At 37.3% G+C, this 15,793-nt stretch overlaps 1 protein-coding gene across 1 annotated transcript in view; it reads right to left on the bottom strand.

Moving 5' to 3' along the window:
• The window catches only part of PPP4R4 (protein phosphatase 4, regulatory subunit 4), a 65,256-nt gene extending 49,483 nt beyond the window's left edge, over window positions 1–15,773 (bottom strand). Inside the window, 2 exon segments of the mRNA XM_009876459.1 lie at window positions 15,094–15,167; window positions 15,657–15,773. Coding sequence (XP_009874761.1) covers window positions 15,094–15,167; window positions 15,657–15,773 — 191 coding nt within the window.
• Between the last annotated feature and the right edge of the window lie 20 nt (window positions 15,774–15,793).

Below are 15,793 nucleotides of genomic sequence, written 5' to 3' on the forward strand. Positions count from 1 at the left end.
TCATCTTTGTACTTTTCTTCAGGTGTTTATTGCACCAGACTCTTTTACAGAGTTTTCCAAAAGCTCTGTATGCCTTTGCTAACCTGTTGTCTATCTCTTTGTCAATCTTACCATCTGAGGAAATGATACTTCCTAGGTAGTTGACCTGCTGGACTGACTTAAGCTCTGATTTGCCTATGGTGATGTGGGGATGATGGGAGACTTCCTGAGGTGAAGGTTGGTAAAGAACTTCTGTCTTCTTCAAGCTGACTTCCAGCCCAAGAAGCTCAGCAGCCTCTGCAAAGCGGGATGTTAAGCGCTGCAGAGCTGCTTCTGTGTGAGCAACGAGGGCGGCATCGTCAGCGCAAAGCAGCTCGTGAATGAGGTGATTTAAGGTCTTAGTGTGGGCCTTCAGTCGCCTTACGTTGAGTAGGTTACCATCAGTACGATAGCGGATGTAAATGCCGTTATCTTCATTGAGGTCTGCCGTAGCCCTTCGGAGCACCATGATGAAGATCGTGAACAGAGTGGGTGCGAGAATGCAGCCTTGTTTCACACAAGAGAGTGCATCACCATGTCTGACTTGGCCACGGCTGATCCTCGTGTAAAAGGAAAATCATTTTGAGCAACTTGGGAGGACATCCTAATTGTTCCAAGATCTGCCATAGGCCTTTTCTGCTCACGGTGTCAAAAGCTTTGGTAAGGTCAACGAAAGTTACATAGAGTCTTTTGTTCAAACACTTCCCTTGCAGCTGTCTGAGAACAAATACAATGTCTCTGGTACTCCTGTTGGCTCTGAAACCACATTGGCTTTCAGGTAGAAGTTCTTCTGAGATAGCTGGTACTAGTCTGTTCAAAAGTATTCTTGCAAGGATTTTTTTTTGTCAAATGATCTAACAAGTACTAAAATCTACTTACGAGTCTTCTTAAAAGTGTGGGGCATTACAGATCGAAAAAGCTCCCACTTTAATACTTGTCTTTCTCTCATGTATTCTCATCCCTTCTGGCCAGAACATATTCCATCTCATATCAATTTCTGTGTTTGCTGTTTCTTTTTCACAGCAGTCCTAACTAATAGTTGTGGAAATTGATGAAAATCTTCTCAGAAATACTTAAGGGTTCTTGATCCAGAAAGCACTATCTGTACATTTCAATCCTCCTTTAGGAGATGGACTTGCAGGTCTAAATAATGTGTCTGTTTTTTTCAAGATATATTGACTAGTGTAACAGATGTACCATTTACCTTCACATCATCCCACTTTATGAATTCCTTCAATCATTTATTCAAAACTTAACTATGCTATACTAATTCCATTCAGAATTCCTCTGCATACCATTAGGAAAAGCACATTGAAGTTTAGGAGAGCAACTGTTACCCGTCTGTTTGTCTATATCTGACATTGCTTCACAAGAAAGTAATTTCTGTAAAACCAAGAGCTTGTTTTCTATTGAAGAACATGGTAATAGCCTGAAATAACAATAACCTTCTAAGACTAAGTACAAGTAGGACTTTTGAGTCATCTTCCAAAAAATTCAAACTTTTTAGAATAGGCTTGCAAGACCCATAAAAAAAAAAAATCTAAGTTGCTGCATCAACCACTACAACACAGACAAACATAAATTTGTACATGAGTTGACCATCCATTTTCAAAATCACACAGATTGGATCAAAAGCAAATGCAAATGTAAAAGAACAGAAGTGACACTGTAAGGTGCACTGAGTATACAATGAACAAGTGTATGAGTACAGTGAATTAAAGGCCACAAGGAAAGGAAAAATAGAAAAGGATAATGATATTGAATCCAAGGGTTTGAAGCCATTGCTCACAGCATCTTCCCCCATATTCAGGAGAAGTATATCTATAGAGATATTGTAAGTAGATTGAGACCCTGTATAATAACATAAGTTGAGCTCATGTTTCAATCTGAAAAATATGGGAGTAAAATCGTGGGTACTGAAAAATACATCTGAAATTTTAGAAACTCTTTTGAAGCCTTAGCTGCAAAAGCAGTTCTTTTTTTCCAACCAAGGAAATCTGATCATGACCTTAGAAGGACTTCAACAGTTAACACTAAATTTCTACCAAATTTTTGCTGTTATACTCAATGGGCTTGGTGACTCAAAAGAAAAAATAAATTATAAAACTAACTCAAAACTATGAACTCATATAAGCTAGTTTATAGACAGCTCAGAAGTGGAAAGCCTTGCTCGTTCACCACCTGTTCATTACTCAAATATTTTCAAGTAGTGTTGAATGTCTACTTCAGACTGTAGCAGTTACATGCATCAGCATTAACACTAGAGTTAGCTGTTTGACATTTTACTTTCTCACTCATCTGAAGCAACTTTCCGAGATAAACATGCAAATAACAAAAAATTACTTCAATTCCAAGCTGTTGCTGATTCACGTTCTGTCGAACAAAAACGTGCTTTACTGGGCTGATGTTCGTTTTGGAAAATAGGATGAAATTCAGCAACTTAATTAAAACGAAAGGAGTCAGAGAGATGTCTCTCAGAAACACATGTGATCTGTTCCACTGACAACATACAGCTAAGAGTGGGCAAATAATCAAACCAGATAGTACAATTAACATAACAAACAAACTGAAGTGATGATGTAAGTGTTGCAAATTTCCAAGTCTCTGGCAGAATAATTTCAAACAAGAGATAAAAAATGAGCATCATACATACAGATAATTCATCTGTATTTACATTCCTGTGAAAACCATTATGAGCACACCATCAGAATACTCCTGCCTGCCCAGCCAGGTTTTGGTAATTATAATCCCAATAACGTTCCCTAACTTCAAAATCACTACAATGATTTTAAACAGCCTTTTGTTAGACTATTTTTTTCCTCACATATTTTAAATTACTTCTAACGGTACAATTATCTCAAAAAAGAGTTTGACATTCTGCAATGGAAAGAATAAATAAAGCATTTACCAGTAATTCCACCTACATTTCCTAAAATTAGTTCAGAATCATCTCTGGAAGAAAAGAGTATCTCTTTCTTTTGAATGTGTGTCACATATGCTCAACTACATAGATCCTTCACAGTATATCAGTGTTAACCACCAGATTATCTGGCTTATCTATTTACTACGTTAGTGTCATATCCTTCTCTGGAAGCAAAGGTAACAGAGTTATAGTAAAAGGCAACCATTGATACAATACCATTTGCACACCACCTTCCTCCCCCTTCGGTTTGTTTGTTACTGAAAATGAGCAGAATTAACTGTGAGTCAGTAAATTTTTAGTTAAACTCATTGTGAATTATTAACACAATGTATTTTTTTCATGAGTAATACTTCTGGTATTCAGTGTACAGTTTCCTGAAGACAATGAGCGTAAGGCAAACTCTCAGTCATAAGGATGATGGGAAAGAAAAGGAAAGTAAGACGCATGCACTTGCAAGGGAAGGAGTAGCATTTGGGGAAAAATAAAGTTAGTCTTCTCTAGGTGAGACTCAAAAAGGGGGAGCAACAGAATAAAAAAATGCGTAGTGTTTGCATCCTTCACCAAAAAGCACATCAAGTGCATCATGAAAACCTCAAATGACGTAACATGTATTTAGAATATTCCTCAACTTGCAGGTCCTTCTGACATGTGTGGGGCATTATACACAACAGAACTCCCAAAAACTTCCTCTTCGTTTAATCAAGAAGTAAGATGGGGCACTGGAAAAGTAAGTATTTAAAGCCTTCAGAATTGGCAATAAGTAAGAGGTTGTTAGTTTTATTGACCTATCTAACACATTGCCTTCAAAGAGGTGTGACAGTTTAGTGATCAAAGCACAAGTGTATTTATCTGCCCTTAACAGTTGGTTTTTCCATATCAGTATGCACTTCTTCATTAATTACAAACTCATGGTGCAAGTCTTTTCTGTGTGTGCAATACAACAGGCATGCAAGGTTCAAAAGAAGTTAAAAGTAACCCTTAAAATGTACATACAATTGGCCTGAAACAGTGATAAGAGTAAGACGGTTAAAACCTGTACTAAAGAAGCAGGTCAATTGAAAGCAGTTATCATTTTTTTCTCCATTGATTCAGTGGTTAGTACTTGATGCAGTTGTAAAAGCATTTTTTAAAAAATAAAAGTAAAAAAATCTTTCCCTGAAGACTATACCCTAATAACTTCTAGCTTCCAAAAAGGCAGAGAAGTAGGTATCCTAATCCTGAGCTTTTCAAAATTACGTAAAAGAGATTAACTGTTTATAACAGAAGAATTTTGGTGCAAGCAGCAATGAGGCAGTGACTCATGTTTTGCTATTTAACATGGACGTAAATCCTCCTCCTCAAAAAGCTCAGTTACAATTTCAGCAGTGAAAATGGCATCTTTTCTGTTTCTCCCTTCAAAGCCAGCATTCTTGTCTCCAGGCCTGCACAACAATGTAAGTAACATTACCATGTAAATATGTATATTAAAGCGGATGTCATTTGTATTTCTCTTTTACACTTGTTTATTCTGTCAGAGACAATACAATCAATTCATATTTACAATAAAAACACAGCATTTGTAAAGCATTTCCTTACTGTCCCCAGCTTAGCCTTCTCATTACACTCTTGGTAACAGAAGTTACCACCGAGCAGCTTCACTGGAAGGGGGAGGGAGAGAGGCAAAAAAAAAAAGGGTAAGGTAAAAAACATTTAAAAATATAGACTACTTTGGAAAGTCAGTCCACAGGCTGGTCAACTGCATTTCTCATGCAGCACAGGCAAACAGTAAATCAACCCATTTTGCAGACAGAACCCCTTGCAAGCAACATGTACTGGTATTACAGCCGCATCTCTCCTCCTGTGCAGCTCTGTTTCTATCAATTGGGTTAGCCATGTTTCAACCCAGCTTGAATTCAACTTTTCTATTCTTTCCCAACTGGTAAAGAGAAATGTGTTAGAAGTTGTTAAAGCTGCTTTTAAAACTCCCATTTAATCTTAGCACAAACTGATGGCTCTCATGCTTAATGTCATTCTTTGTTGTTCAACAATAGACGCTGGGGGGAAAGCTAATTAATACCTACCCAAATTAAGTCACTGGTTTTACTTCAAGAAATGCAGATTCAAACCTTCTTACTAGGGGAACAATTGACAATTTGTATGTAAAACTGTTATAAGCAAAAAACCTACGGGCTACAGGACTTTCTGCTTATACCTTTCCTCATACTTCTCAACTACCAGAGCAACCACTGTGGCAACTTTTGCAATTCTAGTCAAAGTTACATATTATATCATTACGATTTAAGATGTACTCGTGAAAAAAAAAATCCTATTTTTTTTTTCACAATCAAGTGGAAGATTTAACTTTAAAAATCTGTGGAAAAAAATGCCTTAGGAAAAACATCTGTATTGATCTATTTGCAAAGACTGAAGAATTCTGTTAAAGATAGGTAAGGACAAGAAGAATGGATAAATTCCCTTTTTTACCCCCTCTCACTAGAAAGAATATAAGATTATGTTCTTTGAGGCTTCAGTCTTTCTTCATCATTATATATTATTTTGACTCGGTGATGCCAGTCACATTTATGTAATCTTACAGAAAATGTGAATTTAAAAAAAAACCAGTGTCTGAAGACATAGAGATACCTTCCTGGCAACTGTAAGTAGATAGAGTCAATAAAACAAGACCCATAGTTACAATACTCAGCTCAGATTCATACAAACTTAAAATGATGCAATCAATTCATGTCAATTCATCTACCCCTGCTTATACATCCCCTGAATCTTACTTTCTCATGCTGTAGTAAACTCAAGAACAGTGAAAGAACAGGAAAGGAAGAATTAGAGAAATACTGTGACTAAAATCACACTGTAGCATGTTCCTGTAAACAAAGAGCATGTAATTTTCAAATTATACAACAACTGAGAAGTATCTGTAGAGTCTGTTAGTGAAAGAGTAGATATCTGAAATTCACTAATCTGGTATGAGGTAGATGGGCAAGACATAATGTTAGAAACAAGTTCAAGAAAGCGTAACGATTCCCCTAGGTCCCGTTGTGAATTGCTAAAGCTGACAAGGAATGAGTCAGCTAATCTGCACATGAGAGTTGTACACATTGTCAGAACCCAGAGCCATGCAATATAGAATCAAGAACGCTGCTCCTGAAACAGCCGCTACCAAGATACAGAGGAATATATTCACAGCCTGTTTTTTTTTTATTCTTTAAAACTAACCCCTTGTAGGGTAAGGCTTTGCAAAAAGAAACGCAGAAACTTTCATTTGAATGCAAAAAAAAGCTAGAATGTAGAATCTAAATAAAAATATCTACATCATCAAAAGTCCAATCAACTAATACCATAGGTATGAAATATCTGGTACACGTTCCTGCTTGTATAAAAGTATCAGCCAGAGGCAATAAAGCACGCCTCAGACAAACGTATACAAGAGATCTAGCAGAAATTTCCAAGTGGTTTTTTGCCTCTTTTCTAATTCTGTTTTATTATGACTCATAAAGCAGAAAGACATTTTTCTCCCATAGACAGGGTGTTATTCCAATAGGCTACAGGGAATTAACATTCAATGGGAAAGACACCATCTTGTCACACAGCGTCTCCAGGAGACCAGCCAGCTTATTCATGGAGAGAGTCGCAACTTAAAGAACTGCAGTGAATGTGGCAGCCATGCAAAATGACTTTTAACAGATTGAGGTGTAAGAGTTAGAGAACTCCTATGTTCAAAGCCTACACAGAATATTGTTATTGAACAATCATTGATGTTATGGTTCAGACTGGAAAGACCCACACACAACCTGCTCTAAGAGTCAGAGGGGGAGGATCGAGATCTAAGAATGACAATGACATGTTAGTTCTCAATGTGAGTTTCAGGAACAACTCTGTCACACAGCATTCCCATCACTATTATGTTCAAATTAAAAGATTCTTGTTATTTCTGTATCACTAGCCTATCTTTAAAAATATTTCCTCTGTCTTTGACTAGAGATGCCACTTGTGGCATCAATTGTGGAATGTGAAGTGACCTTCTTTAGTCACAGAGTCCTACAACTGTGTATAATTTAAGCAGTTGCCAGACTATGTCAACAGAAATCCTCACTGTAAAAAGCACTTCCAATCTCCTTTGCAGTTTATCTTCAAGACCTACAGAGAACTTTCCTTATACAAAAAGCTGACCCCATAAAATTAAATTAGATATCTCTGTACCAAAGTAGAAGAACTCAACAATAATGGAGACCACCTCGAATTACTTAAAGAACTGTGTGTATTCCCATTCTGTTTCTCAGTGTAAAAAAAAATAAAAAGTAAAAAATCAATAATTAAGTGATGAAATAATCCTAGTTTCTTTTCTGTAACATAAAGCTTTGGGCTCTGAGGCTTGACAAAGATCCACTGTAATTTTGCCACCCTGTTGGCATTTAAACTACCAGCAAGTGGAACAAAGACAAAAACATTAATATTGCTAAAGTTAACTCTAAAAATAGCTAAATAAAATAGTTCTACAAGTATACCCCTGAGAACAGAATTAATTGTAAATTGCAATGAAGCTATTTCTTGTCTCATTCCAAGTTATTCCTGTCATACCTGTATCAGTTGAGGCACAGATACAGGTCCAAGCCTGCAGTCCTAGTTCATCAAGTCCTAGTTCATCAAGTCCTTAAATTATAACCAGAATTTCACCTCAGTAAAACACCTTCCCTTCACACAAAGTTCATGAAGTGCAGCAACGAGAATCAATATATAATGGAGTGTTATCTACCTCAATTTGTGGAGATTCAGAGGAGTATCTACAAGAACTCTGAACGTAAAAAAAAAAGAAGTGGTTTATCAGCACTAAGAATCATTACTCTGAAGAGTGTCAGAGTACTTAGATTTTGGAGACAGGTAATGGTGATTGCTACTATCCTGATACTCGCAAAACTGAAATGTCTACAACTGCTTTTAGGGGAAGAGTAGCTGGACCAGTACTAATTGCTGGTTCTTCTCTCTGTCAGCAACAATGGAAGCAGAGTCAGAGTGCAGGGCCACAGAAGCATCACATCATGATGTGTGAAGAGCTCCCTATGTCTTTAACAAAGTAGTTCTCAAAGCACCAGGAGTTCACAAGAAAATCTGCCAGATACTTGTTTCAGTCGCTAGTAGATGACAGTCACTATATTACAGGGCACCGTCGTGTCAAAGTGCTCTCACACTTGCCATAAACAGACAGCTTGACCCACTCTTTGAGGAGTTTGTAGCTTTGATATATTCCAACACAAAACATTGAATTTTCCCATCTATACCCTCACACAGTTTCCACCAGATGCATTTCCATGTCCTGACATAAACTAGTGCAATACTGTTATGTCTTGCCAAATCAGGCAAAGGATACAAACATAAATAAGCAATATTGAGCAAGCATGAGGATAAAAGCTATTTAGAAGTACAAAATGTTGTTATAAATGCTTGGAGCTTTCTAAAGAAGGTGCTATAATAATCTTTATGCATTAATTATGTGGCATCTCAAAATGAACTGTGCAGTTGTTAAAGTTATTTATTAAATGCCAGTGCTCATCTAAATGAAACAAACTCAGTCTCCTGCTGGGCAACATGCTATTCCTGTATGGGATTTGTCATGTAGAAAAAAGGAAACTTTGTAAATATTTAGTTGGATATTCCTATGCAGATCTTTTCTAAGAGAGCATGGTAAGGTTTTCCCAGGGCAACAGAACAATTTTTAGAAGTTAGGAAAACCCACAGTTCTTTCAGTTCTGTTTATTATTAAAAAAGGCATCTGTACTGCTACTGAGTTTCTCCTTACCATGTCATGCACCAAGATGCTCTGAAACATATATATAATTGACATCTCCAGCAGAGAATTTGGCAATGCGTAAGGAAGAACTACCACTGATCTCACACACTGCAACTCTCATGAGATTTCCAAAGGTTCATTTGCTGTAAAAGGGCTTACTGAACACACTACATCCGATAACTTTACACTCTGATCATTTTAACCAGTACTTGACTTCACAGACTCAAAGTATAGATTCAAGATTAGCATAACCTGAACTAAATCCGTTCTGCTCTTGATGGGAGAGTGATCTACCAGCTGTGACTTCTTCTGCTCATATTTCTGCTCACAGCAGCATGAGCAGTCATGCAGTTGCACATTTTATTGGAAGCCGGTACCTGAAAAATTTGTTAGAAATAGCACCATTTCCCTAATCCAACCAAGACTGCATGGCTGCAACAGCATTAGTGCTGGCACACAAAATTTATCAGCAACACACAGTAAGGGAAGGAGGGAAGAGCGACTCTTCCTGATAGAGGAAGAGCTTCCTTCGGCTTGACTGAGAAACTGTGCACCAGGAAACCTTTGCCTCATGGACACCACAAGTCAGACAAACACAGTGCAAAATCTCCAAGCCATCTCACCCACTCCAGAGCACTGCTCCCACGCTCCTGTCCGATTCTCTTGTGCTGGCACCGAGCTTTTTTCTCAGGTGCACAAAGTAATGGGTCAGATAGTTGGTCTTTTTTAAAACTAACCATTATTTTCACGGTTTTCTTCAGATCAATTCCCCAGTGTGCTGTGGGGGCACAGGGGCAAATGCAGCACAAGAGGACTGGCCCTGCCACCTCTCTGCACTGACTGTGGGCTGAAAAAGAAAACTAAAATGAAGATTTTTCTCCCTCCTCTTTCTCTTTTTTTCCCCTAGGTTTCTCAGAGCACTATATTAACTCTGCTCTGTATATTTACATGTAGCCCTTCAGCTGTCATTTCAACTCAGCAAATATGACCAACGGAATTATTTGCACAAATCTGAATTTTAATAGAAGTATGTGGCTTAGCATCATTTCAGAATGCTACAGGTACACCTTTCACTTCAAGGTGAAAGAACCAATTTAATATATATTAATTTAGTTGTATAATAGAATCAAGGTCATGCAACTAATTTATCCATCCAACTAAGTGAATCAGGAATTAGAATTTTGGTAATGTAATTTACAAAATAAACGACAGGAAAAAAAGACTGAATAAATACTTTTTGTGTTAATATTTACAGCTCACCAGTATAACTGGAAGAATTCTTAGCACGACAGCTAGGTCTTTCATATACTATGTATGCACTGGCACCATAAATTCAGAAGCTGTATAATTGAAACAGAGTAGCCAGTTCTCATGATTATGTAACACAAACATTTTCATTTAAATTCGAAGCCGAGTGCCTGTACTTACAGAAAAAATCTTTAACATGATGGAGACTCAAAACTATAAGGAAAAAATTAAAAATCCTTTAAACAGTAGTGATTTTGGCACTCACATTAACAACATATATTGCACAAAAAGTTGTTTAGAATTTGAGAATACTCTAGCTAATCAAAGCTGGCTACAATACAATAAAATTCAACTTTTTAAGACATGCTAAGTTTAGAGGCACTGCATTCTTTCCAATCTAGATAGAGTATCTAATTGTATCTTCAAAAACCATGCTAGATGTGTTGTTGAGGTATTGTGTTGTTTTCTAAACTGAGAGATGGGATGGCTCCAAAACCCAAGTACAGCATGTTCCCAAAAGGGTGAATAATTCAATCTTCCATCTTGATAACTCATTACTACTCTGTTATTTTGAGTATGACAGAAATGTCAAGGCCTGGAAGCTTTAATACTAGGCAGGCACAAATAAACAGAAAGTAGCTGAATACAAAATAATACACTACACACAACAATGTAAACTCCCTAGGGAAATATATCAGAAAAGTCCTCAGAAAACAAGCCATTCTACAGTGTGCATGCCAGTAAGCATCTTTGTATCCACACCAGATTTCTATCAGGGAAAGAATATGGGTTTTGGTATTGTTTGTATGCTATAAAAGGGTAAGTTACAGTAAGACAACTGAAAATAAGTAATAACATCAGCCAAACATCAGCAAACAAGGAAACAAAGACCACTCGCAAAAATTCACAGCAGAAATAAAATCTACTATTCCTCAGCTGCTTATTGCCACCATCTTGGTAGAGCTCATGACATCCTGAAGAGGAATACAAACTCTTTTGCTACTTCAGTGCAATATATGGCAGCTTGTCTTAATCACAGAATCATTCAGGTTGGAAAAGACCCACACTATCAAGTCTAACCATTAACTCTAGTCTACAAAGCTCACCATACCCCCAAACACCATACCTAAACGACCTTTAAACACATCCAGGGAAGGTGAATCAATCACCTCCCTGGGCAGCCTATTCCAATGTCTGACTATCCCATCTGTGAAAATTTTTTCCTAATGTCCTGTCTAAACCTACCCTGTTGCAGTTTGAAGCCATTCCCTCTTGTTCTGTTGCTAATTACCTGTGAGAAGAGACCAGCACCAACCTTTCTACAATGTCCTTTCAGGTAGTTGTAGAAAGCGATAAGTTCTCCCCTCAGCCTCCTCTTCTTCAAACTAAACATCCCCAGCTCCTTCAGTCACTATTCCTAAGAGTTAATTCTCCAGGCCCTTCACCTTCACAATGTGCTGATGGTTTTACAATAAGCCAACAATATTGAAACCAACATGGCCGAGATGCACATAGCTATTCCGCTCTCCTTTGTCTTCTGCTGGGACAGCAAGATCCAAAATAGTCAGAACACAACTCTTCCGTGATTCCAGTCAGACCCTCCAGAAATCCCCAAGCACTCAGGGTAAAGTTATAAAACATAGATCCTAGACACTCAGGTACGTTTCCCTCTTTAGATACCTAAATGCACTTCATTTCCACGGCAAGTTCATGAACATCCCTGACAACCTGGTCTAAGGAAGCCCAGTTCCTCAACTAGAATTAAGGTTAATTGAGATTACCACAAATGACAGTTCAATTTCCCTTCACATTCTTATCAAATTAGAACTTGCTCCGTCTAATTGCAGAATGTTACCTAATTAAAACTCACCACTCTGGCGAACAACGATCTAAAGCTGAAGTTCACCTATGCTCATGACATATTAAACCTGCTCTGGCCACCAGGAGAGTGGTGAGCTACCCAGTCTATTCCTTTTGCTTTTACAACTGTTTGTATATGCCCATGATGAGCCAAATCAAGGAGTTGATTTGGCTAAAAACTAATCTGACTAAAAATTATCAGCTTTAGCCACATCATCTTGTCAATCTCCATCATTACATAGTTGTCTGAAGAATAGTACTGGCAGAAAAGCGGAGTCTGAAATCAAAGTGATCCCCTAAAATAATAATTATATATATATACACACATATAAAACTTGTTAGGATTCTCAAAATTACAATTAGCACTTAGAATGTAAAATCAAACTACACCAGGCAACAAGAGAAAACCAATTAAAATGAAGCCACATTCCTGTGAAAATGAGGTTTCAAACAGAATTAATGTGTCAATGTACTCACCACATGCTAAGAATATCTGTAGACATACATTTAGGGGTGAACTTGTAGTGTAGGGTTAATGGTTGGACTCGATGATCCCAAGGGTCTTTTCCAACCTGAATTGTTCTATGATTCTATGATTTATGTCATACTTATAAGAAGACAATGAGCAGAAATTTACAAAGTCTATGATAATCCATCATGACTAGATACAGACAGACAAGACATGGTGAAATACAAAATAAAATTATTTGTTTTGTCATCTAATGATTATCAAAAATGCCTGAAACTCCACAGTATTACTGGCAAATGAGAATTAATACAAGAGGTGGAAAAAAGAAGAATGAACTGATGAAACTGATGACAGTTGGGAAGTCAATATCACTTCATACATACAGTATAGCAAGAATCAGTCACCGTGAAAAAAAAAAACAACAAACAAAAACCCAAAACAAACAAAATCCATTATTTAGGCACCAAAAACGTCAGACAGCAAAAGGCTGTACTATTCCCTCCAGCCAGGATGTCAATGTACTTAAAACTCCACAAGCAGAAATCTAGAAAAAAGCAAGTATCTACTAAACCTACAACCACTCTGCATGTAAGCAGACCAGAGTATCCATGTTCAAGCATGCAGAGAAGTTGCCGCCAGTTTTGGAGCCAAAGGAAAATACAAAAAGAAAAGAAAGTGGTTGGGCCTTTTGGTTCAGAATGAAAGCCATTAAAATGTGAGGACTCTTTTTGGTCTTTCAAAGATTTCACTCAGTATTAGTCAGTTCCACTGTACTGTACAAGCCATGCTAAAGGCATCCTCCTCAGTAAATTAAAGATCTCCAACTTGTAGATTAGGGCTACATAAATAAGTGACAACATGAAAGACAGTGAGACACAACATTTAAGTGTTTCAACATTATCTGTAGATATTTAAGGTAAGAGATTTTTCTTTCTGTTACTGTTCTTGCCTACTTTTTTGATAAATATGGATATAGCATCATCCTTTCCAAGTGGAGCACAACACAGACGTCATTAAAAATTTGGTTCAATCTCACCAAAGCAGTTTTTACAGTGGGATTTTCAGAAAAGGCACTGTGTTTTGTCTCACATAAGGAACAACCTAAAGGACAGCAAATAATGCATCTATGTGAGAAAACGAGGAATGAAAAGACCAGACTGACATTAGTGTCAAACAGAAACAGGCAGGGGTATTGTATTACAGTGGATTAAACAACACCAGACCAGCCAAAAATACATACCTTTGTACATTACAAGCAGCTTTTCAACTCTGTTTGCTTATACTCCACTCAGTACAGGGTAGGCAATATACTACTGAACAGCAAAAGCTTCCACTAGATTGTTGTAATAACAGAGCTGAACAATCACAGCTAGTGATTGCCTTACAAAAAGCTTATCAAGCAGAGATGAGGCTACCTTTCAGCGATGAGGACAATGCAGAGGGAAAAATGAAAACTTCATCACAGGGAAAAGAAAATTGTGTCCCCAGAACAGCAGCTCAAAGAGACAAAACAGATGAAGATGTCAGGAGAAGTTCAAGGTCAGGTTGCAAAGCAATTAGTAAGATGAAAGATATAAAGTTGAACCCTTTAACAAGGCAATGGCCCAGTAAAGACATCTTGCTGGAATATGATCTTTAGTGGGGAAAAGAGCACAGAAATTTGCTGCCATATAGGGAAAGTTTAAAAAAATAAATAATTAAATTAAACTATGCTGATTGTTGTCAGGTAAAACCAAAACTGATAAGCATCCTCTGCAATGATATGCATCACACGCAAACTGTTTCCTCTGAATTTCCCTAGAGTCAACAGACTGCTTTGACTACAGGAAGTATTAGCAAAGCAAGTTCTGAAATCCACTATTTAATATAAAGTTCAGCATAAAAAAAAAAAAAAACACAAAAAAACCCCTCGTCAGTACCAAAAGCAGTATCAGTTGGCAAAAATGCTTGCCTAAAAATAATGCCACATGCCTCAAAGAGAAAATTAAGGCGCTGAGAATATCTACTCTAAACACTGAAGACAGGCATAGACTAGAAGAGCACTTAAAATAGCAGAATAAGCAAACTGAGAGGGAGCTGCAGCTGGTTCTGCAATTACTAGATATTGTTTAAAAATGCCTGTTCAAATCAAAATCCCTCAGAACATTTGTACTCTCAAAGATGACTTACACAGTAGTTGAAAGAGCTGTATTTTAAGCTATCAAAATTGAAATTACTCAAGTAGCTGCAAATAAATACTTTTAGGAGCAAGGAGATAAAAAGAAAAAACAGAACATGGGGAAGTATTAATATAGTATCTTCTATAGTATTTCCTAAGGACTATAAAATTCATCTCTCAAGCTTTCTTTTATGAAAGCCCAGACCTATACAGTATGCTCAAACAGCTCTGTTATCAGTCTCTGGTAACTGCTCATGCCTTAGAGTGAATATGAAGTCACTGAACGATTGGTGTTTTTAATGTTAACACGCAGGAATCTTGCAAAATCAACTGCAGGGAAAAAGAAGATGAAGTAGAACTCAGTGTTGGTGAGGGCCAGATTAGAAACTCTGTAACAAAGAAATGTATATATATGTAGGCAGGCATCCTCCTCTATGCATTTTTAAGGAACTACCGTACCTAATTTTCTCTTCCCTGTACATTTAACACAGAAGAAAGTAAAACAAAACAAAACCCACAAACCAAACAAAAATATACTATTGAAAGACAAAATAAAAGGAGTTAAGAGTAAAGCACTAAAAAAGCTGTATGTAAGCATGATGGTCTACAAGGCTTCACAGTTAAATTTTAGGGAATACCTGAGGAGATAAAGAGCCCTTTCAATATCACTGAGTTCTTCATCAACTGTCAATCTTTCTATTTCTTCTGGTGTCTGTCAAGCATGAAATAGAGATTATGAGTTTAGAACGCCTTATTATTTCATCATTTTAATCTTCTTAAAACAACCCCTTCCTCCCCACATATCCAGGGATAGCTCCATGCGTAATTTGAATTTAATCCTTGAAATCTCTAGCAAACATTCCAAATTCAATCAAATAAATCTCTCACCAGAAAAAGATGGGATGTAACCGAAGCGCAGTTCCATGTCAGGCACTATCGCTATTAGTCAACTAAAGTACAAACAAGTCGTATCTAAAGACCTAAGTTAAGTCTATTTTTTCCCAGCTTAATATTCTTAGACTGAAAACATTAAGCCCCCGCCATACAGAATTTGACACTGTTTATCCCAAAATGACTCAAAACAATTTTTAGCATCCTGGTGATTTAAAAAATAAACTGGTTATTCAATTAACTGGGCACACATAAAACAGGCTCGATTTCAAACGGATTCTAAAGCATCGTTCTATTTTCAAGCATGTACCTTCAGGCTCCTGCGCACCGGCCTCTCTATAATAGTTAGTTCCTGCAGGTCTTCTATGTAGCCAAACAAATTGCTCTGAGTAAAATCCATTTCGGAGAGGAAGAAGATGGGGCGCATGGAACACCTAAAGCCGCCGG

Source organism: Apaloderma vittatum, unplaced genomic scaffold (genome assembly GCF_000703405.1).
Source record: "Apaloderma vittatum isolate BGI_N311 unplaced genomic scaffold, ASM70340v1 scaffold23129, whole genome shotgun sequence".
In the NCBI taxonomy this organism is placed as follows: domain Eukaryota; kingdom Metazoa; phylum Chordata; class Aves; order Trogoniformes; family Trogonidae; genus Apaloderma; species Apaloderma vittatum.